Genomic DNA, 26903 nt, shown 5'->3' on the forward strand with positions numbered 1-26903 from the left:
AAAATACTGATGTTATAAAAAAATTTTTGTATAGGTGTTCATAAAATCACCTAATTAGTCCATTTCCGGTTGTCTGTCTGTCTGTCCGTCTGTCATCACGATTACTCAAAAACGAAAAGAGATATCTAGCTAAAATTTTTATAGCGTGCTGAGGACATTAAAAATGAGGTCAAGTTCGTAAATGAGCAACATAGGTGAATTGGGTCATGGGTCCGTAGGACCCATCTTGTAAACCGTTAAAGATAGAACAAAAATTTAAGTATAAAACATGTTTCTTATAAAAAAATAAACAACTTTTGTTTGCAACATTTTTTCTTAAACGTCACTGTTTACCCGTGAGAGCCCAAATTTTGCGCAAATTGTAAAGTATTATATGGGTATATCAGTTATATGTATATGTGTGGCATGTATGTATGTGTAAGGTGACAGTATAATAAACACTGTCTATACATGGTATTTCAACAATTAACTCAGTCAATTAATAATAATAAAAATGGGGGTTTAACCTCCGTATTTGTGACATACGCCTTATCACAGAGGCCACCCACATCAATATGTGTTAATCTTTATTTATTAAATTACAATCCTATTACATTTTTGATGTAGGTGGAATTGGTTACTTCGTTCTTATCCAAGCGACGACAATGTGATCAATTCAGCACTCCCATTAATTATAAATTGTTCACACTGCCGCTGCCTGGATTCGAACCCGCAACCTAAGTCTAAATAGTCCAACGTTCTAAGACTAACGCCCTAGACCGCTCGGCCATTCATCAACTCAGTTGATTGTTTGTTTTCACTTGTTTTTATTTTATTTTCCTACAAGTCTATGTTGATATAATTAAGGGAGCTCTTGCATGAGAGATGCACCTAAAGCAATATGTAAAATTATACCACAATGATATGATTTTTAAACCAATCTAAATACCTCTGATATTAGTTAAATTTGGAAAAAATTAGTTGCAGGAGGGACCCGTTTTTTTGTGTAGGACATAATATGTATAACTCAGGAAACAAACTTATAACAGCTGAATTTAGCCGGAAAGGGGTGCGCCGGGGGTGAAAAAGGGGTAACAAATGGTTTTTAGCAATTTGTGGCTAAACTATTTATTTTAGAGAAAAAAGTTAAATTAGAAAGTTATTGGTAATAAAGAAATCTATAACTTTTTTATGTACCATTTTTTTACATAACTTCAAATTTAACGAGTAAAATGTAAAAAACTTATTTTTTTTAGCCCCAAGAAAAAGAAAGTTACCTACGTACGTAGGTATCCCTTCAATACATTTTGACTACTCATTTCAAAATGTACTCACTTATTCCAAAAATAAATTTGAGCGTGTAAGTTTGCGTTAATATTTTTCAAAATTTTTTTTTGGTGATCATGATAGCCTTCTATTTTGCCATTTTCCGTCAGTATCCTCAAGTATGAGTTATTGGCTTCCAAAAATTTTACTTTCATATACTCTGTGCCGCATGTACTTAACAGAACCATAATATGATGAATTAATATCCATTTAACGTTGCTTTTTATATTTTTATAATTTGATACAATTTGATCATGAACTTTTTTATCATAAAAAATAGTGAATATTCTAAACACCCCTGAACGGGTTTCAACTAGCATTATAATTATGACGTCATAAAAATAATATTAAAATGTCATCAAACTTTTCCTATTTAAAACAAAAATTACGTAAAAACAATATGGATCGTTTTGCATCATATAAGTTAAATCAAATTAAATTAATTAATATTTTCCATTTAATAATTTTCTTTTATTAATACATAAAATATTAAATAAAATTATTTATTTATACATTTAAAATTCAAACCTTACTATGATATTATAATATGAACAAAGATAAATAAGAAAATTTTAAGAGAAAATTCTTAGAATGTACACAAAACGAAACCGAAACGAACACATGATGAAAATGTGACTGAAAAATAAGGTAAACACACAACTTAGCCTTTTGATTCAAATCATTTAATTATTTTAAGAAACCTTTTACTACGCATTATATGTACAGTTATGATCAACAAAAATTGAACTGAACTAATATTGAAATTGTTTTAATTATACAAGGGCATATTATACAGAATGTTGGATTTACATCTAGGCATATAAATATCAAGAGTATGACAGAAGGTATGCGTAAAGCAATGCATCTAAGTGAGAGGTATTATATACATGTGTTGTAGCTTTGATATGCGTTGAGATAATTGTAAGATGCTTGGAGAGTGGGAGTTTCTTAGTTGAATCGATGAACTACAACATATACGCCACGATACAAGTTACTTTTTCAATTTCATATAACGCCTATAATACCTCTTACTTAGGTATACTCAATGTCACAAAAAATGCTCGTTTTAAAACATTCTAAGTGTTACTATTATAACATAACATATGATGAGTACGCTTAGAATGTTTTAACTGTGGCACTTTTTTTGACAGTGAGTGTACATTGCTTAACGCATGCACTTTGTCATACTCGTGATATTTATATGCCTAGATGTAAATCGAACATTGTGAATTATATAATATATTACTCCAAGTGAAGCTGGCACGTTCAATCTAAGGGACTGATACCACGCATACAAAGGCACTTCTAAACATGATAAAAAGATGTCGATTTGGATTTGGAAAGACGTGGGATTTCTAGAAATCTACAGGAAAAAATCGAAAAAGTTCTACTTTTTCTGTGCAATTCCCCAGATCTATGTTTTACATGCTAGAAAGACGGGATTTTCACTAATAATTGACCCGAAATAAAATTCAATTCAAAGAATACTTCAAAAAATTTCATTATCTACATCGCAATCCTACGAAACACCACCGATGGTGCCTTTTTCACTTGTATTTACGCTATAATGATCGGGTTTTTCCATTTGACGTGGAACAGGTTCAAAATTTAAAAAACTAAAACAGGATTATTTGAAAAACGAAAATTTTTCTATCACAACTCTTCACAAATGGGAAAAAAACTGCAAAACTATCTCTAATCTTACTAGCTAGAAAGATGCGGCTTTTGCATTCGACGCTAAATAACTACAAACTAAGACGTCATTTCGAAGAACATAAAATGATCTTATATTTTAGACATTTATTTTTATATAGACTGGTTAGTTACCCTTCGTGAATTACTTTTGACTGTGCGTGGTAGAAAACTGAGAATTCTTTTTATTCATATTACTATTATTTAAAGCGTCGAGATTCAATTTTAATGATTATTTTTGTACATCTGTACAAAACCACATTAGAGGACTTATTTTAATATGGTGGGTACCGAATCAGTTAATCATTATTTTATGTGTTTGGCACTTGTAATATCCTTTTTGATTTTGAGTATAAGGTATAACTTAGCTAATAGATACTTTTTTGATTTTGGGGTAGGTTATATGTATATTATTAAAAGAATTAAATATTATTAAATAGAATTTTATATGTAATGGAGTATATAAAATTACCAATAATTAATAAGATAACTAATAAGTTAACAATAAGAAAAAATTATTGCAAATATTTCAAGTATGGTACCCATTTCCATAACTAATAAATTAAGACTAACTAGGCTGACATAAATATTCGCAAAAAAATTATCTGGACAATTTTGTAACATATTTGCTTTTGTAGAAACGTTGCAAATTAAGGTTCCTGTTAAAATTGCGATCGCAGAAAAATATATTTACATCGAAAACTTTCGAAGAGAAAATTTCTATTATTTTACAAATCTATCAACTATTATATTAAAATGGATTATTTTATTATGGAACAAAATTGTATAAATAAACCCTGATTACAAATGTAATTAAAAAATATGATTTTTATGTATACATTTAGTAGTCCGTAGGTTTATTTTTAGTTTACAAAGAGTTTTAAAAAAATTTTGAATATCGATTTGAAAATGACAACTCAAACGTATGAATTGGGTCCCTGCTAAATTGTCTAAATTTTGTATATATTGTAGTAAGCATTTTTCCAGTGATAAAGTACTATTTTTCGTTCATTATGATAGTAACAATATTTGAAATAAAGAAATTAGTGGACATTGTAACGAATTTTTTTGGATATCTAAAAATTATGTTTTTAGATATACAAAAACATATTTTTTTTGCATAGGTACGTATTAAAAAAAGACAAGATAAAGTTCGTATAGCACCTAAGAGTGGTTGCGTTAACTAACGCAGGATGCAAACTATAACTGAATTTCTGCCCGGAAAATTAAAATTACATTCTTTAATTACAAAGCTAAATCTTTTAAAAAAAAAAGTTTTTAATAATTTTCTTAGTATGAAATGAATAGATAATACTATGAAATCGTATACTTGGGTTTATTAGTTCAAGATTCGAGATATGGCACATCTAGTAAGCTATCTTAAGCTTTAAAATTGTTAAAAATGAGCTCTTTGACTAATCGTAATAAACTTTTGAAAAAATTATGACAGCTTTTGATGGCACATCTACTTTTTATTTTCATTGAAATTGTTCACACGTTATCCTGGTGTTATTTTTTTTAATCATATGATATGTTGTAATAATGTAACTGGCGACATAACATAGTTAGTTTTGAGTTAGTTGTTCTATAGCCATTTCTAGCCACCACGAGTTTATTACAAGTTTTAGAATTAGAAAACTACAAACGTATAATTTCCTCTTGTAAATTTAATACAATCGTATAGTTTTCATATAACTTTTTACAATTCTCAGTATGTATTATAAAAGCTCATACAGGGAATTCAAAAAGTTTGCGAACAGTCGAATCTTTTCCCTATTAATCTCCAGGGTTGGGGCTAGCGCAACTTTCAAATCCCTAATGGAAACACCCATCTTTCGTTAAAGATTCAGCTTTCCTATATAAAAACGGACCTAAATCAATTTACTCTAATAATTATTTAACAACATCTGTATGGTAGTTTTAATGTAAACAAACTAATACATAATTTTCATTTTTCATGATACTGTGTTATTTTTCCAAAACTTTTCAAGCAAAATATTAAAATTGTACTCCAAATTGTTCGCCAGCTCTCAGACTATAAAAACTAGGCCACCTTACAAGATCTAAGGCACTTTAACCCATAATTACCACCGACTTTTATAAAGCTATCCCTTGTTAGTAGACAATATTAGCTTTAATGTATCAGCGCCATTTCGTGGCTATGATACTTAATTTATCCCTGAAATATAGGCAAGTGGCTACTACTACTTCACGCCGTGTAGAGAGTAGTAAGCTGCATCCATTTCGTGGCATTCCTTTTTTCATTGATGCCAGACTTTAGCTTGATTAGTCGCTTATCTTTCGAACTAATTAATACACACATAATTTTGTTCAAAGTGACCGTTTTGCTAAATTCCTTGGCAACTTTAAATCCAACGTTCAGTTACAATACAATAGCCACATTACAACCAAAAACATGTTTTTAGAACTAAAGCAATTCTTCGAAGTTTATTATTTAATTGTAGGTAGAAATAAAAGTTACTTTTTCAAAAAATTCGCTATCACAAAAGTAAATTAAAACGGAAAATAAAATGAAATAAGAAAAAATTCTTAGAGTAAAAATATTTTCTCTATTATATTCACACTAAAGTGATACCCACCCGCTTCGCTGGGTTTAAAAGTAAAGATTGCTCCCGCTTATCCCTTTTCTATAACACACGAAATAATGGTGGGGATTGTTTTATACAGGTAAAATATATTATTTTTTTACTTTATTATATTATAAATATAATAAAGTATTGTGATCGAAAAAAAAGTCGGTATCGGGGTTTCAACGGAAATACACGTTTTGAGGGTCCCTGATTCCAAAAAAGTGGTTTTTAAAAATTGTTGCGTCCGTCGGTATGTCGGTATGTCGGTATGTCTGTTACCAAGCAGGAGACCAACGATTTCAATTAAACTTGACACAAGGCTTAACCATAAGGTGTTCCTAGGATTGGTATAAGCCACATATCCGGGAAAACTCGAGAAGGCCACACCCTAGGAAAAATATTTCAAATACAGGAAAATGGGATTTTCTAGGGAGAGGCTCAGGGGACAGCTGTGAAAGTTCGTATCAGGGTTTATATCAACAAGGTCCTAGGTTTGGTATAACTACCCTCTGGGACCCCTTCCCCTGGAGCCGTGGAGTTTGAGGGAATAAAATCGTCAAATGTGGTCAAATACACTCTACCCAAAATTGATAAAATATTATTTCTAAACTCTGTAACAGAGAATACATGGGTGTAATGACAAAAGATCAATTCATCTTTCCATAAATTTATTACTGATGGTTTTCGGTAATTAACATGTAAAAAATCGCTGCGTTGTTGTAATGACGGAGGATCAATTTTTCTTTCTAAAAATACATTACTAAAGGTTTCTGGTAATTATGTAAGGCAATTAATATTTTTTCGAGTAAACACTAATTCTTACACGTTTTTATTTAGTAAACTGTTTATTCAAATTGTTCACATAATCAAATAAATCAAATAAAGAAATAAATAATACATAATTAAGCCAAATTAGTGAACTTAAGAAATTAAAGCTTTTCCTTGTTTTTAAATAATTCTTACAATTGGCTGCTTTCAATTAAAATAAAGTCTTGTCGGATGTTTCGGATCGTTTATTAAATGTGTAATAGTAATTATGCATTGAGTATATCAGAGAATATGGCCTTGAAATATTTTATACTGACTATTTTTAAAGAATTCTGTAATTTATGATAATTTTAAATATCAAATTAAATTAAATTTTTTTATTTTTTTTAATATATCTTTATAAATGATATCTCATGTGTTATTCTGATATATCAGCTGTATTACTGTACAGTTTCATTAAAAACCATTCGCTAGTTAAAGCGTGAAAGCGTAACAAACAAACAAACAAACATGCTTACTTTCGCATTTATAATATATAGAGATTTGTTGATACAATCTGAGACAAAGAGTGAAAGAGAGAGAATGATAAACAGACAGACATTCATTATCTATTCAGGTCATTTCTAGATGAAACCATATACGCATGTATCATATTGAAACTTAATTATGAAATTCAGTATTAACATATTAATTACAACTTTAATCTTCATTATTATCTATTCAATCTCAACATTTATCTGTCATTGTGAAATCATGTTTACATGCTACTATAATCATATATGAATCCAATTTCTCTAAACAAGCATTCTATTTAATTTCCCCAACCGAGCCTTTCCTAAATGAATCATTTTTTGGAAAAAATGACACAAGTGAAATATGTTCCTTTTGGAAGTGGACATTTCGCAGGTCCCTAATTCGACCTGTAGGATAAAAATCAATTCATGTTTGTAACTGATAGATAGACGAAATGTTTAAATTGGAAAGTTATTCGTCATAAAATAACAACGAAATTTTTTTCGTTAATCTAACAAATAGAAATCAAATACAAAAATCTGCCTGATCTTGGTTTTGCATTTGTCTTCGAAGGTAACTAGGTGAGTTTTGAAAAAATGTTTCGAGTAAAAGTTCGAAGTTTAGTCATATTTAAAAAATATAAAGCTGAAGAAATCAAAATGAGCCTCTTTAGTAAATGACGATGAGCATATGAGAAGCCCTAATTTAGTTCCGTAATTTCGAAATGCCCTACACTTCTTGTGTCCGTAACTTTGATTCGGAGTTTGGAAAAATCATCGCATTGATGTTTAATTTCTTATCACAATGTTGTTCATCCTATTTCAGCGAAATTATTCTATGTGCAGCGCAGGTTTTTGCGCAACAAAATTTTAGCCTTAAAAAGGCCAAGATGAAAAAAGTCAAATATGTTTAGAAACGTCCAAAATATAAGATACAATTGGTTGTGGATCAAATATTTTTTCAGCATCTCACACTAATCTTTATCGAATAAAACATAAAAATAACGAATTTTTTTTTTTGAACGCTTGTGTATCTAAAAATGGCCATAGAATTTGAAAGAATGTGAAATGTGAAAGAATAAAAACTTATTGCAAAACATGAATTGATGACCATACTTTCTGACCAAACTGATTTTTTTCTTCATCCTCATACGATCAATTTTCTTCCATTACCGTAAAAATCGGAGGTTTACTTTTAAATATCACCCTTTTGGTCATTTTTCGATTTTATTACCTTGAATAAATATCGTAAACACATATAATTTTACAATGCAAAACAACAAAAACAAAATTGATTAGTTTGTGATAGTGTGGGTAACATAATGTTACAGTGTTATATCACTACACTGTTTTGTCTTCTAAAGCCTAGATAGTTGATAAATTAGCATTTTTCCTCTGAATATTAAAGAAAGATCCTCTAGATGGCAGGATATATTTGTACCCCCCCTAATGTTGCCATCAAGCGGATCTTTTTTTAATCTTCAGGGGAAAAAGGCCTGGAATTATTAATTATTTTATGTCCGGATTAAATGATAATATGATAATGATTTTAATTTGTCTTGTGTAGTTAGTAAAAAAATTTTTTAGTCTATTATTTAAAAAATATAATGCTTTAATTAGCCTTTTTACTAAGAAGATTAAAAAAAGATCCGCTAGATGGCAACACTAAGGGAGTAAAAATATACCCTGCCATCTATTGGATTGTGTTTTAATCTTCAGAGGAAAAAGGCTAATTAAATTAAAATTATTTCCAGTATTAAAATGATGTTCAACTAACACTGAAGTATTTCTCTTGAGTAATTTCATAGGTTTACCGGCTAGTAGCCGAGCTTGTTAAGGCGTCTTAACTTACTTTGACTACTGGCCGGGAAGTTGCGGATTCTAATTCAGGCAGCGGCAGTGTGACCGAAAAAAGATAAATTTGGTGCGCTAAGTAATTGATCACACTGTCGTGGCTTGGATAAGAACGAAGTAACCGACTCCACCCACATCATAAAAATTGTATTGTATATTCGGATGTAATTTAACAAACAAATAAAGAATTTAAAAAAATGTGGTCGTTCCCTGTTATAGACGTGATCTGAGAAACGGAGGTTGAACCCCATTATTATTATTAGTAGATATACATTCATTTAAATTTTAGCTTAGTCTGGCCTAGCTAACATTTTTCACATTTACATAGTATCTATCTTATAAACTAAAGAAAATTGGTACAATTTATCAACTTAACCTTTTAAACTAGTGTAAATAGAATTAACTTTTGTTAAATTATATAATACTAGTTTTATTAAAATATTTTTCTAATTTTGCATTTAATGGTTGAATGAACGGAAATTTTATAAATGAGGAAAACAAATTTATCAGTTTTCCGTTCAATAAACCATTATCTACAAAATCAGAAAAATGTTTTAATAAAACTATAACAAAAATAATAAAAATGTAACAATATGTAGTGATATAACGAACACTAAAACATTATGTGAGCCCCACTATCACAAACTATGTTTTTATACCATGTAGGTATATGAAATGTACATAGTATATGAGTTTAGTCCCAAGTTTGTAACGCTTAAAAATATTGATGCTATGAACAAAATTTTGGTATATTTGTTCATAAAATCACCTAATTAGTCCATTCCCGCTTGCCTGTCTGTCTGTCGTCTGTCGTCTGTCCATCTTCTATCACGATTACTCAAAATCGAAAAGAGATATTAAGCTGAAATTTTAATAGCGTGCTTAGGACGTAAAAAGTGAGGTCAAGTTCGTAAATGAGCAACATAGGTCAATTAAGTCTTGGGTCTGTAAGACCCATCTTGTAAACCGTTAGAGATAGAACAAAAGTTTAAATGTAAATGTTCTTTATAAAAAATAAAAAACTTTTGTTTAAAACATTTTTTCGTAAACTTCACTGTTTATCCGTGAAAGCGCAAATTGTATAGTATGTATTATATGGGTATATCAGTTATATATGTGTGACATGTATGTATGTGTAATGTGAGAGAGTAATCAACACTGTCTATATATGGTATTTGAACAATTGACTCAGGCAATTGTGTGTTTTCCCTTGTTTTTGTTTTGTATCGTTAAATTATATGTGTTATTATTTATTTGTCTTATTTTTCAAACTTCGTTATCAGTGTTAAATAATTTATCCATATTATTAATATTAGTGTGATATGTGCCATGAAAATATTCAGAAGACGATAGAATCAATTATCAAAAAGATCAAGGTAAATTTTTGACTTAAGGTTCTGTGTTTCATAGTTATACTAATTTTGTGATATATCTAGATGCTTAAGAAGTTCCAATAAAGGGAACGAAACGATAAAATATTGTTTCTATTTGTTTTATTTTCCATCTCCCTGTGATTGATTTATTTAAACCATTATTTTTCTGGACGTGTTTACGATTTACTATAACGTAATGCTTGCTGTTCAAAAAACTATGCAACTAAAATATTTACAGTTATAAATTTATTTCTCTTATTATAAAAAAAATTGAAATATGGTAGCCCGAATTTTAATATTTATATTTACTAGTTTTTCGTTAGAAAAATTAATAAGCTTAAAATTTATGTCAAAAAAATGAGAGAAAAAAAAAAATACCGCGAATATTGATAATTTTTTAAAGTACTTACTTACGTAAAAAAATATCAATTTTACATAATTAAGCTAGCTGCTCTTCTGCTCTTAACATTAAAATTTTTACGTAGCTTATTATGACGGCAATTTTCAGTGCAGTGATTTTCCCATTAGGCCCTGATAATGACAACGAAATCCTATCCTCACCATTCTTCTTTGATCATGATCAGTATCAATCTAAAATTATTGAAAAATAATTATTTATTTCTCTCATCGTCTAGAACAATGCGAGCGAGATCGCAGATAAAGGATCGCAGACAATAAAATCGTATAGTTATTAAATTATGTACAATTAATATCTTGATACGATCAGATATAACTTTATCTATATACATATACTACATAATAATAAGATCATTATTTACAGTAGATTAAATTTAACAAATATTTACAAACTACCATTTTATTTGTTTGAATGAATAAACAAATACGATTTTTAGTGTTTAATTGGGTATCATGGAATTATCACTTTTTGTGCTATAATCTTTCTTTTTTTTTTTAATTTTAACTGTGCAACAAAAAGCGGACACTTTGCGTGACTCGACTGTCATTGCTTAAGGGTATATTCTCTGTACGATTTTAATTCGAAAGTACCTTGTGGACTTTTATCCACAATTCAAAAGTTAAGGAGTTATGGGCACTATTGAATTTAACCATAAAGTAAAGACATTGTTGAATAGTTTAGTTTTTTATAAATTAAAAGTTTTCATACAAAAGCTATAGCTGGTGTAATTCTTCGACATTTTCGTTTTTTATTCAACTTTCAAGCATCAAAATTGAGATATATTAGACCACTTTTATCTCATTATATATATTAGTATGTAAAAATGCGTATCGTAAAAAGTGTCATATCTCAGCCAATTTTGATGGTAAAAAGTTTAATAAACAAGAACAATTTACAAAATTTAAAAAACCCGGACATATTTCTCGAATATGGAACCCTAAACTCGCACTTAAAACATGACTGTCCGTTAAATTACCTTTCAAACGAAACCAAAAATATTAAAATCGCTCCATCCGCTTAGGTGCTATGGTCCCACGACAGACACACACACACACACACACACACACACACACACACACACACACACACACACAAACAAATACACACATATCGCGGTCAAACTCATAACACCCCTTTTTTTTAGTTCGGGGGTTAAAAACGAAAGTGTGTAGAATACCATCAGCTATATTTTTTTCTTTTTTTTTATTAATAAAAAATGCTCGGTAACCATTTAAATTAAAAGTTTTGTGGCGTGAAGACTCTACTAGAATGTCGATATCGTTATTACTTGAAACATAAAAAAAATTCAAAATTAATTGTTTATTTTCAAACATTATTCAATTCATTAATTTCAAATCGATTATTTCTATGTTATTTATTTTATTAAAAGTTATTAGATATTTAAAAATATACCGAACTGGGACATGGAAGCTTACCTAAAAGGAATTGAGTTTTGTCAGATTCTATAGAAACTAAATGAATATTTTCACCTACAATTTCTTTAATTGTAACTATTGATCAGCGATTATTCATCTTAATTAACCTGCAGCTCCAATACCTAAATAATAATAAATAATACTTCAAAACTATTCAAATACCATTTCACAATTCTATATAAATACGGTGGGAGCGCAAATGAATACAAAAACATAATAAGATGTAAAGAAATGCGTTATTTATATGCGCTTCCACCATTTATTGCATTTAATATTTTTCTCAAATTTTCGAATGTTTCGCTTAACTTTCTTAATTTTTCTTTTATACAAACCTTCAACAGACAATAATAAACACAACAACAAAAAATTAGCGAAATTTTTTCAAAGATCTGGCTAGTTTTATTTTCCGAGGGCACCTTTTCGCTAAAACGATGGTCAATTTTTTTTTTAACAAAAATACAGTGAAAGTCTTAGGTTATAACTATGAGTCGGTCATTCCAACAAAAATGAAAGGTCCCGACCGAATCCCTTTATAAACACATATATGAAATTATCGGCTTTAATGACATTGGTTATATGAACATATCGACTATTGTGACCAATATTCTTTGGAACAATCATAATTTTGCTTATAATTTTGAAATTTATAAACTTTATTTTAAGTCTTATTTTAGACCTTATTAACTCATTAACCTTATATTAACTCACCAAACTTTAGTTTTTACCTTATTAACTCATATATCGGTAGTAGCAACGAAGCATCATTGGAATTAGTCAGCAATAACGACCGGTATGTGTACATATACACATGCTTCCACTTGAATATAAAAATATTGTGTATCGGTCAGAACGATTATTGGGTACATGTCTCCATCCTAACGACGAAATTTGTAGGTCCTTTCAATGTAGTTGCTTCAAAAAAATCAATTTTGTTTTGGAAATTTAACGGCTTTTCAATGCAAAAATGTTGGAATTGTAAAGGAAACAAAAAATTCAGACTATAATAATTTGGTTTTCGATTAAAAAAAAAATAGGAACCGGTATAATAATTATTTTGAGAAATTGTAAATTAAAAAATTTTTTTAGTGGAAATTTTTTAATCCGGAAATGCCTGAAATCAAGTGCCACTAAGTGAGGCTCACATGAACTCATGATGGATGCTTGAATATTATTTATTTATCAATTGACACTATGTCAGAATCGATACACCTCACCCCTACATTTTTATACCATGTGTATATTAAATATATCAAGTTATACTAAGTTTAGACCCAAGTTTGTAACGCTTAAAAATATTATAAACCACAAACTAATTAAGTATTCCGCAATTTACATTTATGAGAAAATTACCATGAAGAAGAGTAACTAACATGTTTAGTTTATATAAGTCGTATCTCACACGTTTCAGTAATCTTTCAAAATAATGAAATATTATACTTATTTACTTGTATAAAATATAGTTAATAATATTATCCTTTTACTGGTTGCTTGCTGATTATACGATAAATATTATTAATTAGTGAAATTATTCAATAATAATTAATTCATATTCATTATAAATTTGATGATTAATTAATTGTTATACAACAAATTTGATCAAATATTGATTGGTTTATTATAATAATATTGTATATTATATAATATTCAGGAGGAACTCCATAGTCATTGAGTAAACGAAAATTGATGAGAGTATTTTTTTACTTTTGGAACATTGAATTTGACACAAACGTAGGTACTGGTAGTATAGATTCGATTCTGTGCACGTATTAAATTGCTCTTATTTTATCACAATACGAATTCTTATCTATTGTGGTGGTTTAGGTTATTTGTACTTGTCTCTGAATACTTCTCGATTATCGCTAGGGATGTTTAAAATAACCCAATTTAAGCAACGGTAGTTTGATACTTTGAAACAATACTTGCAACTTTCTCCAATTTCCTATGTACGAACTATTCTCATGGGAACTAAGCACTTAGTTCTTAAGATCTTTTTATAAACTTTTTTATTATTTATTAAATTACCAGCCTGGTAAATTTAAAAATATTTCAATTCTCCGTATGCTAATTATCAAAAAGCAAACGAAAAAAAAAGTGCAAACTAGTTCACCATAAGTGAACGAACTGATCCGAACAATCTCAAAAGTGACAATAATGCCAGGTCTTGAGTGTGTGCTCAAGACTACTTTGGCCAAGAGCGTTTATTTATATTAATAAATTTTTATAATTTTAAAATTTTTATGTTGAACTACTTTTTATCGCCCAACAATAGTCCGCTAGCAAACCAGGGCTCTTTCCTTGATAACGCTGTTCCATGCCCGCTACATCCTAGCAGAAACACTCAGAAACGTAAGTTCTTAATATGTATTTTAAGGGATATTTTACAGCCAATAACGTGCAAGGCTTCAATCATATCTTTTACAAGTGTTTCATAGTTTTCATCTGTCGTATTTCCGAGAAAATTGGTAAAAACATGTACATTGGATTTCCAAGCCATACTCTCTTCTTTATTCATTTTACTATTGAAAGTATTGTCGTTAATCAACTTTCGTATTTGAGGCCCTATAAAAATCTTATCAAACACATGCTACAAGCAGGTCATGGGCATATCTCAGAAAATCGAGCTAACTCAGCTGTGAAACAGCTATGGTTGATGAATAGTCACCGTGTCTTGATTTTACAATTCATTATCTCTGGGAAAAAACCTTGTTGAGTATTATGCATTATTATTGTGCAGTGGTCGTTTTAAAGACAGCTGTAGCAGTCAGTTTTCTCATACCACAACATGCAAAATGAAGCATATTTAGGAATAATTTATACATTTATATTTTTTAAACTGATATCACGACGCCCCCAAGTTAATCCCGAGGAAACTATCCATTATGTAAAAAAACATGAATATATGCTCTGTGGGTTGATTCGAAGAGGTAGTTTCATAGTTTAACAACAGTAAGTCTTCAAAAAGTGAAATTTTTTGTATTTCATACAGTTCTTTGGATATTTTTGTATTAAACTACGCTAGTATGATCGCTTTTACTCAAGACTTACTTTAGGTCCGCCTGATATTAAATACATTAAACGAGCAAATTTTTTGCAATTTATGCATACTGAAACCCCACTAGTGTTTATTTTTATAGGAAAGATATAGACTTCTATTAAAATAAAGTATGTCTAATGTGGTGTAGCTAAATTTATTTGAACATATTAATTAATTTATAATTCATTGAACAGGAATTATAAAACTCATTTATCAAATTCATAAAATTTAAAAAGTAAATTGATATGTTTTCTGCAGCTTCATATCTACAAAAACGTTTATCTTGAGGTGACAGCACTTATTTTTGGGCATTGGCATGACGATCCAAATTCAAACGCTTTTAATCTACGAGCGTTGGAATGTCATCAATCCTCCCTATGAACATTTTTAAAATATAATTTATGGTAATTTTACTTGTCCAAATGACTTTGGATATTTTTTTACACTTCTACAAACACACACGAATAAAAAGTACTGTACTAAATAAAATTGCCTCAAATATTCTGAAAACATGTATAGTTTTAGAAGGAATATGGTATATCAACGCTTACAAATCAAAAACGTTTGCGTTTGACTCATCGTACTCATTGATACTTGATCAGGATGCCAAGATCTACTAATGACTCAATACCGAAAATTATCGTGGCCCAATTTCCATAAGATTATTAGGTCGAGGTCCTTCAGGATATAATAAAGGAAAGTTTATAAATTTTCAGTAATTTTTACATCAAAAACAGTAAATGATTTGATGAAGCTAATTTAAATAAGAGCATTGGCGATAGTTTTGATAGCCATACTCTTCAAATTATCATACTCTTCAAACGTCCATAAAACGTTATTACGTATACCACTCTTTTTTCCATTACTGAGGTCAGGTAAAAATGAGTGAATTATCCATAGCTTTAGGTATTTATAATAATATACATGTATCAGAATATATGTTGAATAATGCAAAATGTGATAAGGTATACCAGAACAAACTTTTTGGTATGGGCAATATGTGTTTCGAAACGCCCCTTTCAAAGGTATAGACGTTAGAAGTTATGCATGCCATTTGAAATTTCTAGCTGATCTGTTGAGTTCTCGAAAAGTTTTTTCAAACAAAAGTTGGTGGTATTCTAACGAGGACTATTTTTGTTATTTAGGTTTTTGTTATTTTTAACAAATTGTGAGAGATACCGCGAAGAACTGTTGAAGATGTTGTTTCTCACGAAAAAAACAACAGCTTTTGTTTGCAACATTTTTGTTGAAAATCCAACGGGCTAGATAGAAATTTAACACGGTATGCCTAATTCCTAACCTTTATAGCTCTGAAGGGGAACGTTTATGGGCACTTGTTCCTCATCTCAAAATGCTTGTTTAGAAGTACCTATCCTAGATTATTGACAATTCAGTCTTATACACCCGGTATACCAAAATATCCCGACATATGTTTATTATTATTTATTAATATAAATGATAACAATGTTTATTATAATAATTAATAATAATTTTGTAATAAATAAATAAATAGATAAACGGATAATAAAATCCTACAGTTCCAACCACCATATGTGCATAATATAGGGTGTTCCAAAATGACCACATTCGAAGAGCAGAGAGATATATGAGAGGATATTTTAAATAGAAAGTAATGTAAAATTTTTTACCCGATTTACCATTCACAAGATAAGACTGTGTTGGATTCTAAATTTTTATTATTCGAAATATTTGAATTACTTAAATTATTTAATAATACATTAGACTGTAAGAACGGGTTACTAAAAATTGGTTAATATACATTTACTCACAAAAGAATATATTCTACAATCTTGAAAAATGTAATTACGAAATCGATTACATTGTTAATTTAGCGAGACAATGTCTTTACATAAACGGAAATTAAAATTAAAATAATCGTAAGATGGCTTTTTATAGGCCGTAAGTTCGAAACCCACACACGCACATCCATATACACAAATACCTCATGATCAACTCTTTTCAGCGCCATTCTATGGTGTTTAATCAAAGAAACCTAAATATAATCAACAATTTCAACATATTGTCGGGAAAAAACTTATATTAAGGAATGGAGGTATTGCCTTTGTACTGATGGTGAAACTACTAGATGTCAAAAATGACCATCGTGTGTGTTCTATAACTCAAGTCATTTAGAGCCACTTTTGATCCCATAATAACTAAAAATCTTTATAACATAAACACATAAAACCCCTTAGAATAACTAGAACTGTAAATTTCAAAAATATAAACTCAATCTTTTTTTGATATATTAACGCCTAACAGACTGATGTAGATCAAAAACCTAACCCACTTCCAGATGACTTAGAAATTTGTCGTCCACCTTGATTATTTTGTGGTTGTAACAGAGGTAACTTTAGAAAAAGCATGTCATATACTGCTAATCAACTCTGTTTTCAAACAGTATTGTGTGTTTTTAATAATAGTTGTGTGGTATAGGTCTATTAAACCAGTGTTGCACTGAACTCATACCAAAATAAACTCATCAAGAGGAACAAAAAAACTCTTTTCCAAATTTGGATATAAGGCTGAATTATATTATTGACAGGAAATAAATATTATTGTAAGTAAAAATTATATTATTGAACGTAAACAAACAAACTACGCCAATCATAGGGCGTCATTACTCACAATAATATTTGTTTTCTCTCAATAATAAAATAAAAATATAAAAAGTGGGATAATTTGACTAAATCCAATTAAATCATTTTATACTTTTTTAAAATTCCTTCCGTTATTAAATGAAATCTATCTATATAGTGAATGAAAAAATTTATCAATTTTTGTCATACCCGTATCTCCCAAATTAGGCTCAGATCCAAATTTGGAAAACAGTTTTTTTGTTGCTCTTGATAAGCTTATTTTGATCAGCTGGATTTATGCAGTCACATAGTTAATTATAGCTACCTTGTTAATGGTACCTAGGCCCGATTCCAAAAGTCTTAAAAACTCTCTCTTTAGAATCTGATCCTCTACATCGCCCTGCTCTTAGTATGTGTTTTTTTTTGTGACACTCCGTATTCATTTTAATATTGAATGACTAATGGTACAGTTCTACAATTTATTTATTATTCTCATTTATTAGAATTATTGTTCAATTATTTATATTAGATTATTAACCTGTTACATTATAGCATTTACAAGGTGGAATAAACGAAGCGTATATTTTTTAAATATTCCTAAAATTACGTTTATTTAGTTAAATATGATGATTTATCCATTAATTAGCAAAACTATAGTTTAAAAATTGAAAACTAGAACAATGCATTTTAGCTTAAATTTTTAATTGTAAAATAGACTTTTAATCTAATATACTAAAAATGTACATACTTTGGAGACTAAGTTCGTGAGTTTAAAATAAGGTGTATTAATTTTAACAGCTTGACTAACGTCATACACAGCGTACATTGTGTAGCTATATAATTATTAATTGAACAATGCATAATATATGTATCCGATTGACAATGTCACACTCTGGAGTCTGGTGTTTGTGTTAATTCTATAATTCTGTATCAGTATTATTTGCTTTGAGGTATTTAGTGGTACTGACAACATATTTCATCAAATAGAACAGGAACTGCCTCTGATGGTCAAAAATCATTCCGTAAACCTTCGGGTATATTGACATAAAACTATATATTGACATAACGAAAAAGAAAAACGTTTATATAAATTATACATTTTTTTTAATTCTAGTTTTCTGGATGAATATAATAACAATTTTATATATGACTAGCTGACCCGGCAAACGTTGTTTTGCCATGTATATTATTTCTAGGAAAAATTTTTTTAGATCAATAAAAAGAAGTGTAGATACTACTTCTATATAAGATCTACTATATAAGATTTCATGAGAATCGGTCAAGCCGTTTCGTTTAGTTTAACCACAAACACCGTTACACGAGAATTTTATATAAAAGATATTCACTAAGCCCAATATACAAACATTCTCAAAATATTAGCTAATGAAAGATATTTAAAATAACTTTAGTAGAGCAGAAGTGGAATGAAAGAGTCAAGTTTTGAAAGAGCCACTTTGATTTACGCAGTTGTTTTTGAAAGAATGATGAAGGAATTATAATTTTAAGTTAGCAACACTGATTAATTGTCACCCATAAACATTTGACAGTTCACCAAAAAGATGCAGCAATTCAACAACTTATTAAAGATTTCATCGTTAAAAAGTAGATTTTTAAGTTCATTTTATTTGTTTTCTGACGTCTTTACCAACAAAAAATAATTTAATTCTTTTATTTAATATAATCAAAAATAAATTATGACAAAGTCGGTCATGAAAGAGCCCCGGCTCTTTCATCATACTGAAGTCGAGCTCTTTCAAAACATATTCTCCCAAGGAACAAAACCTCGAAAATTAGTGCGATATCGAAGCTTATATTACAGAAGAGCTTCGATAGCCCTCTTAATTTTTATTTTTGTTATATAAATGTTTTTAATAAACATTCTAGTTGTTAAAAATATCACAATGATTGATCTCAAATTTATTTCTCATTTTATCTCAAACATATTTCTCTATTTATCTCAAACTTCTTTGATTTAAGTAAATACTCTATACAGAGTTTGTGCTTTATAAAAAATTTTATATAATAATAAATATTTTTGTTTATTTAAGATTCTAATCCTGTTAAAAAAATTTGGCTCTTTCAATGCTTATGTGTTATGAAACAGTCAGATTTCCTTATTTTTAATGGTTAGAAGTCCAAGAATATTCTTTATTATGGAAAATTTTCACGACATTACGATACCATTTTTATTATTTACTTATTTCTTTTTGTATTTTTTACCCCTTTTTTTAAAACTGGCTCTTTCATGCCACTCTTCCCCTACAAAATTTTTTAATAATAAAAAACTTTTCTTTATCCAATTGCATTTGTATAATGAGAAATTTTAAACTAATTACAGAAACATACCCCTCCAAAAAAATTTCAAATATTTCAGAATTTTTCATACAGTTAAGTTTAAGAACCCTCTCCTCTGTATTCACCATTGTTTTGAGATCTGCTTAATTTTCTTACTAGTTTTTCGAGCATATTTAATCCACAGTAATCATTCACTTTTTTTCGAGATATTATTTTGAATTCGAATTTAAAATTTTTTTATTTTTAAATGTAACTCACATTTTTTTGTGTAATGTTTCCACTAAATAATTTTTATAAGATCAAGTAACAATATTTCGTTTTTTATTTTGTTACAGTGTGATCCAGGTGTTGGCGTAGATAGATTTTTTCATGCTCTATACACACAACGAGATACACGTATGGTAATGCTATTAGGTTCAGCATGTTCTGAAGTAACAGAAAGCTTAGCAAAAGTTGTACCATATTGGAATATTGTGCAAATATCGTTTGGATCAACGTCACCTGTACTAAGTGATCGCAGTGAATTCCCATTATTTTATCGTACCGTTGCACCAGATTCATCACATAATCCAGCACGTATTGCATTTGTACGTAAATTTGGTTGGGATACTGTCACAGCATTAAGTCAAAATGAAGATATTTATTCATTGGCAATAAATGATTTAGTTACAGAATTAGAAAGATCAAATATTACATGCACGGCAACAATTACATTTGCTGTTACTGATTTTAAGGATCAAATGAAAATGTTGAGGGTAAATTTTTTAATTTAAAACACAAGAGTGTTTCAAAATTAAGTGGAATTTTAATTTATTCTTAAACTAAATTTAACATTGCCTTTATTTATTTAACCCCGGAATACTAATTTTATAAAAGCACTCTTTTTAAACAGATAGAGATTTCAAACTAGAGTTATTCACGGTACAGAAGCGATATTTTCATTTAAATTACGCATCTAGGACCAGTTTGTGGTTTATTGGCAAACATTTTCTCTCTCAAAAATTCCAAAGAAACTCAATGAGATAACACGTAATTTCGTCTACAGTAATAATAATAATAATGGGGTTTAACCCCCGTTTCTCTGACGTATACGCCTATAACAGAAGCCACCCACATCATTCTTTGTTAATCTTTATTTATTTAATTACAAACATATTTACAATTACATTTTGATGCCGTCTACAGTATTTGTTGCAGTATGACAGGTTCCCCTATTTCAATGAAAGTATGAATCTTCGAAGTTTCTCTTTATACTATTTAATTTTTACAATTTCCTTACATTGGTCGATGATGCTCGATGATGAATTCTCTTCGACCAAATTTAGATTCATCTAGATGAAAGTTGTGAAAGATCAGTACTTTTGCCATGAAAATTGGAATTAAAAAGATCACTTAATTTTTAAATACTCTTTGTTACTCTAATTGAAGTTATCAGAAGAATGTTCATTTCAGGAATTCATTAAAAATGAATTTATAAAATATTTTTTTTGATTCTTTGATCTTTCGGAATGTTTTGTTTAACCTATTTGAGATGAATTTTACAGAAATTTCACAGAGTTAAATTTCTAAATAGAACAATTACATAGAGATATGGTGTACAATCGACAAGGTACACATAATATAAACTTGGGGCTCACAGCAATCGGTTTTGAAAAAATTTAATACGACAGTCAAATTCTACATTAAAATCGCAAAAAACGATGTAAAGCTCCTTTTTTGGTACGTTATTTGGACTCCTTGGGGGAATGTGAAACTAGGTTCTGCAAACAAACAAAAATTGTGCTCCAAATTTTTGAACTTCTTCCAATTTTTCGCGTATTGCGCAGGTAGCACAATTTTTTTTGTAGATTGACACTTCGATATAAGGGGTTCAAAAAAATATCAAAAAAGTAGCTTTACATCGCGTTTTGCGATTTTTGTTGCTTTTGTTTTTAAGATTTTACTTACGTATAAGACATCCAACTGTTTGTGATGAAATTTGTTACTGAGCATTAAATTTTCACTCAATTTTTCTGAAAACTTCACAGACTTTAAAAATTCCATAAAAGCTTACGATGTATTTTTTTTTCAGGATTTGGATACACGAATAATAATTGGAAGTTTTTCATATAAAATTGCACCCAAAATATTTTGTGAGGTAAGTGAAAAATTTTTTGAAAACAAAATAACTTGTAATTAAAGTCCGCAATTATCCCTACCACCAGTCATTACATAAGTACATAGTGAATGTTTTTATCTAACAAATTCAACTTGCAAACGTTTATATAGAAATTTTCCATTTCTTAACCATAAAAGTTGCATAATATTTATCGTCACACATGATTTGTGCCATAATTTCTTTTCGTGGGCGAAAAAATAATATTTTTCGTTTAAAAAAGGGGAAACAGCCGGAATAGATGAGTTTTTTGAATATTGCATTACAAATCAGTAATAATTAACTGATTTATTTAGGAACCAAAATAGTTTGATCAGTCGATCTAACTACAAAGCTGCAGCAAAGTTTTTACGTATTTTTGTGTCTTTAAGTCAAGTACTTATGGTACGTTGCTGTAAAACTTCGAAAATTGTTGGCTACTTAAGACCTGATCCTAATAATTATTATCTAATTTTTATTAACATGTATTATAAAATATATATCAAGGTATACTTACTAACTTTAGTCCCAAGTTCGTAACGCATAAAAATATTGATGCTACGAACAGAGTTTTGGTATAGATGTTCATAAAATCATCTAATACGTCCTTTTCCGGTTGTCTGCCCGTACGTAGACACGTTAACTGAAAAACGAAACGAGATATCAAGCTGAAATTTTTATAGCCTGCTTATGACGTAAAAACGGGAATTTAAGTTCGTAAATAGGCAACATATGTCAAGGTCTTGAAACATTTTTTCATAAACACCACTGTTTACCCGTGAGGGCAAAATTAGTACCAAACTTTGGTGAACCATTTCTCCAAAACTATAAATGATAGTAGAAAATTTGCAGGTAGCTTCAACTAGTTCAAACGAAAAAAAATTCTGGAATATACTTTCAAAAACCAAAACAAATGGCTATTTGAAACGTTCCTTTACTGTAAATCTTCGAAAAAAAAAATTTGGCTACTTAAAAACTTATTGTTATATATCTAATTTTTCATGCAAAAAAATCTTTGGTCATTTTTTTCTTAAAGTTAAAACCATGGTCCTGACTAGACCAAGAAGAGAGCATGACACCTAGAGTAGGTCACTCTTATGTGTAAAAGACAAGGTACAAGGTGTTTCGATTGTATCACACAGTACATTCTCATCATAATAGTTAACAATGGCGCAACGTAACGCAACAGAAAACAAAAACATAGTTCATATAATCTGTTGGAATAACACACATAAACCAAAGTAATTGTAGCAACAAGCATATTGTGTATGAACGAACCAAGAGCAAGCATATTATTACTCACAACATTGTATAGTAATGGTATGGGGGGAGTTTGTTTGGTGAGTTATACACATATATGGCAAACAAGGCATAGCGAACGGGGAGAGAGACATAATAATAATAATAATAATAATAATAATACTTCCATCACATTTTATCATAATCATTCATTTTCTTCTTTATCTCCATATGATGTTTCTCCTCCACCCGTCACCATTTGTGTGCTTGCTTCGTTCACTTGGAGTTACTGTTAGGAATCTACCCCAATATTAATGTAAAGTACATCATCATACCTGATGTGATATTCAGATAATATTTATCTTCTGAGCTTGAGCTTTTAAATATACTACGAAATATTTTAAAGTGGATAGACTGATTAATTCTGCAGAATTATTAATTATTTATCATTAAGTAAGTGCTGATTGTAGAGTTAGCAAGCCTATATCGTATCGTTAATTAATATCTTGTACAAGATCCATTAGATCAATTAGGGTCGATCTTTACCCATGTGTTTACCGAATTAAAGTTTTTTTTTATGAAATGTGAAATATTAACAAATATCCCCTGCAATGAATTGCCTAAGAAAGTATTGTCTAGATTACTTTTAATAAAAATATCAAAACTTGGAAAATTTGTAAACTTTAATTTTTTAACCGATATTTCGTGGACAAACTTTGACCTTGGAATTACTTTGAAGGTTATGTTCCAGATCATATTTTCGCGTAAAATTTTCCGCTTTTTTAAACCTAAAATAAAAAAGGGAGTTCCCTTTTGAACAATCGATTTTTGGTTCACTGTAATTTTGAGGTTTTGTTCAAGGTTAAATCCAAGGTCACGTTGGATATGGTTTTTTTAATTTTTCCCCTCTAACTCTGCTAGATCTCCAGGAGATCCATACTTTTGGGATACTATCTATATGCGATAATAATGATGCATTTTCTTATGGCTTTTACTTTCGAGTAAACTAAAATTCGTTAGATATGCAAGTCAGTGATACAGTTAACCTATGATACAATTCATAAGTACATATTTTCGAGTAAAACATTACTCTCTCCGTTAACCTATGATACAGTTCATAAGTACCTATTTTCGGGTAAAACATTACTGAAAAAGCAAAAAATATAGAGTATCAATAAATATAGTTACAAACCAAACTTGTATGACATTTTTAGTAAAGCGATTTGCATGATAACTGCACATCTGGGTTGGTTTTCGTAACAGTGTGCAGAATTTTTTTACGTTTTTATCGTTTATTATTTTAGATATTATTAAAAAAATAGTTTTTATTATTGGGTTTTTTTTTCCAAAACTATGTTATTCTTATCATACTTTCTGAAATTTTGGGGCAAATTTCTATAAGTTTAATGAGATTCAGCTTTCATGAATAAACAAAATTGTTTGAAGCACGTTTGAATTTGTTTGTTTGCACCATATTAACGCGAATTTTTAGTATATCAGGCATCATACTAAATCAAAGTAATATAAATTTTCCCTAAGTAATGAAAACCATTTGATAAATTTTTTATCAAATGCATACTGCTTTGTATAATTAATACCTATCATTTAATTTATATTGCGCACTCCATTTTATTTAAATATCAACAGGTTTAATGAATTCAAAGACAGGAGTGTCAATTACATTTTGGTTCAACTAGAAACAATATTAGTTTTATAAAATTTAACCGAAATTACATGTATTACTAAATTGTGCTAATTAATGAAAATAAGCAATTGACGGAGTTAATTGTTGAAAAACCCCATGTAGACAGTGATGAATATCGGTGCTTGCAGTATTTTTATAAATGAGATAAGTTAAAAAAATGCATGTAGGATCATTTCCCCCGAAAATTTTCTAAGAACTTTTTTCTTTGAAACGAATTATTTAACACCAAAATTATTTGTCCCAAATTTACCATTCACTATTTGAAGCTACTTAAAAATGTTCAGCTATTTATCTTTTATAGTTTTTGAGAAAATGGAAAATTAAGATTCACCCTTACTTGAACCCTCACGGGAAAACAAAAGTAATTACGAAAAAGTGTTTCAAACAAAAGTTATTTGTTTGTTCTTTGTTCTGCACCTGAAGGACGAAAGCCTCCTTAACAACGGAGAGGAAAATGAGATCAAAAGTGTGATTTGAGGAGTGTAAGAGAGCTAAAGTGGAAAGATATTATGGGTTGAATATAGAATCAGAGATTCAAAGGCAAGAGTGACGTTTGCTTATTAGAGTTTGGTATATTAAATCATTCTTTACATTAATGTTGAAGAAAGTTGAAGTAGACCAGCGATGCGGGTGGATAACGGCTAGAATTACATAAACCACTCGTTTGGCAATTTAAACTTAAAAAAAAGACTACAGCAGTATAGCCTTTACTCCCCTTACTTGCAATGGTTTTAATTTTTTGTTTCGAAACCCTAATTCTTTTTCTGCCATAAAAGTAGTTTAGTAACTCCATATTATGCCATAATATGGAGAACTGTAATGTTCCATAAGCCAGATCTATCAAAAGTCAAGTGTATACGTCCTGTAGTTTGTTTTTAATAATCCCTTAGGAACCTATCATTTTTTCGGGATAAAATATCGTATATGTGAATCAATAAGCAATTTGTGTGCCAAACACCCAACAAACAAAATTTCACATTTATAATAAAAGTAAGATACGGAAGTTATATCACTTTTTGGAGTCAAGTAACAAGCACGAGCATAAAAACAATTGACATTCGTGTATAAAAACATTATTTAAAAATTGTGTAAATATTTAATGAAATTATTCGCAATTCATTTATTTAATTTGAAATATGTTTCGCGTTCAGTATGTAGGTGTATAATTTTAATAATACGCTTTAATTTAAATAAATCATGACTACTACTGACTGGTGTGTTTCACTACACTTCCACTCCTTTACCTCCCGTTTGGTTGTTAACCAGCCACATTTTAATATCAACCCCAAATCTCCCTAACTCCATTGAAAAAAAAAACTGATGATATATTTTATTATTTTGTTTACTTTTTGTATTTATCACACTTGTAACATCCTTTCAATATTAAAAAAATTTTGTTTAGTTGAGTATTTTAGGCGATTTAAAAACGAAATATTCCAGTTACTCTCAATGGATTTAAACGATCCTTTCTTTTATAATTGAATTTCTTATATTTAAATCATTTAACAACTGAAATATGAAACCTGAAAAAAGAACTTGAGAAAAACTGACGGCTTCGTGTGTCAGCGACAAAGAACATGTAGTTTGAGGTTATAAAGTTAATTACTCCTTTTAAACCCCCGACTAAAAAGGGTGGGTCTAAGTTTAACGTGCTTGTGTATCTGTTTGTCTGTCTGTTGCATCGTAACACCTAAACGAATGAACCAATTTTGATTTTTTCTCTGAGTCAAAGTGTTTTTAGTTAGGTTTCAAGTGCGTTTCAAGAGGGTTCCGTACCCGATTACAGCTAGAAAAAAGATGATGGTGTTCAAACGACCTAGCAGGTTTTTTACGCTAACACAAATAAAAAGGACACTACGAACAGTCTCGATCAAATTACCTTTCAATAATAAAAATCTAAATTAAAATCGGTTCATCCGTTTATGAGCTTTGATTTCACAAACGTGT

The 26903-nt window shown here is 29.4% G+C and overlaps 1 protein-coding gene across 1 annotated transcript in view; it reads left to right on the forward strand.

Moving 5' to 3' along the window:
- Window positions 1-26903, forward strand: part of LOC123305849 (gamma-aminobutyric acid type B receptor subunit 2) — a 130504-nt gene that overhangs the window by 43229 nt on the left and 60372 nt on the right. The window contains exons 5-6 of the mRNA XM_044887685.1: window positions 20214-20633; window positions 21950-22015. Of these exons, the coding sequence (XP_044743620.1) occupies window positions 20214-20633; window positions 21950-22015 (486 nt within the window). The remainder of the gene's footprint in view (window positions 1-20213; window positions 20634-21949; window positions 22016-26903) is intronic.

Source organism: Chrysoperla carnea, chromosome 1 (genome assembly GCF_905475395.1).
Source record: "Chrysoperla carnea chromosome 1, inChrCarn1.1, whole genome shotgun sequence".
NCBI classification, from domain to species: Eukaryota; Metazoa; Arthropoda; class Insecta; order Neuroptera; family Chrysopidae; genus Chrysoperla; species Chrysoperla carnea.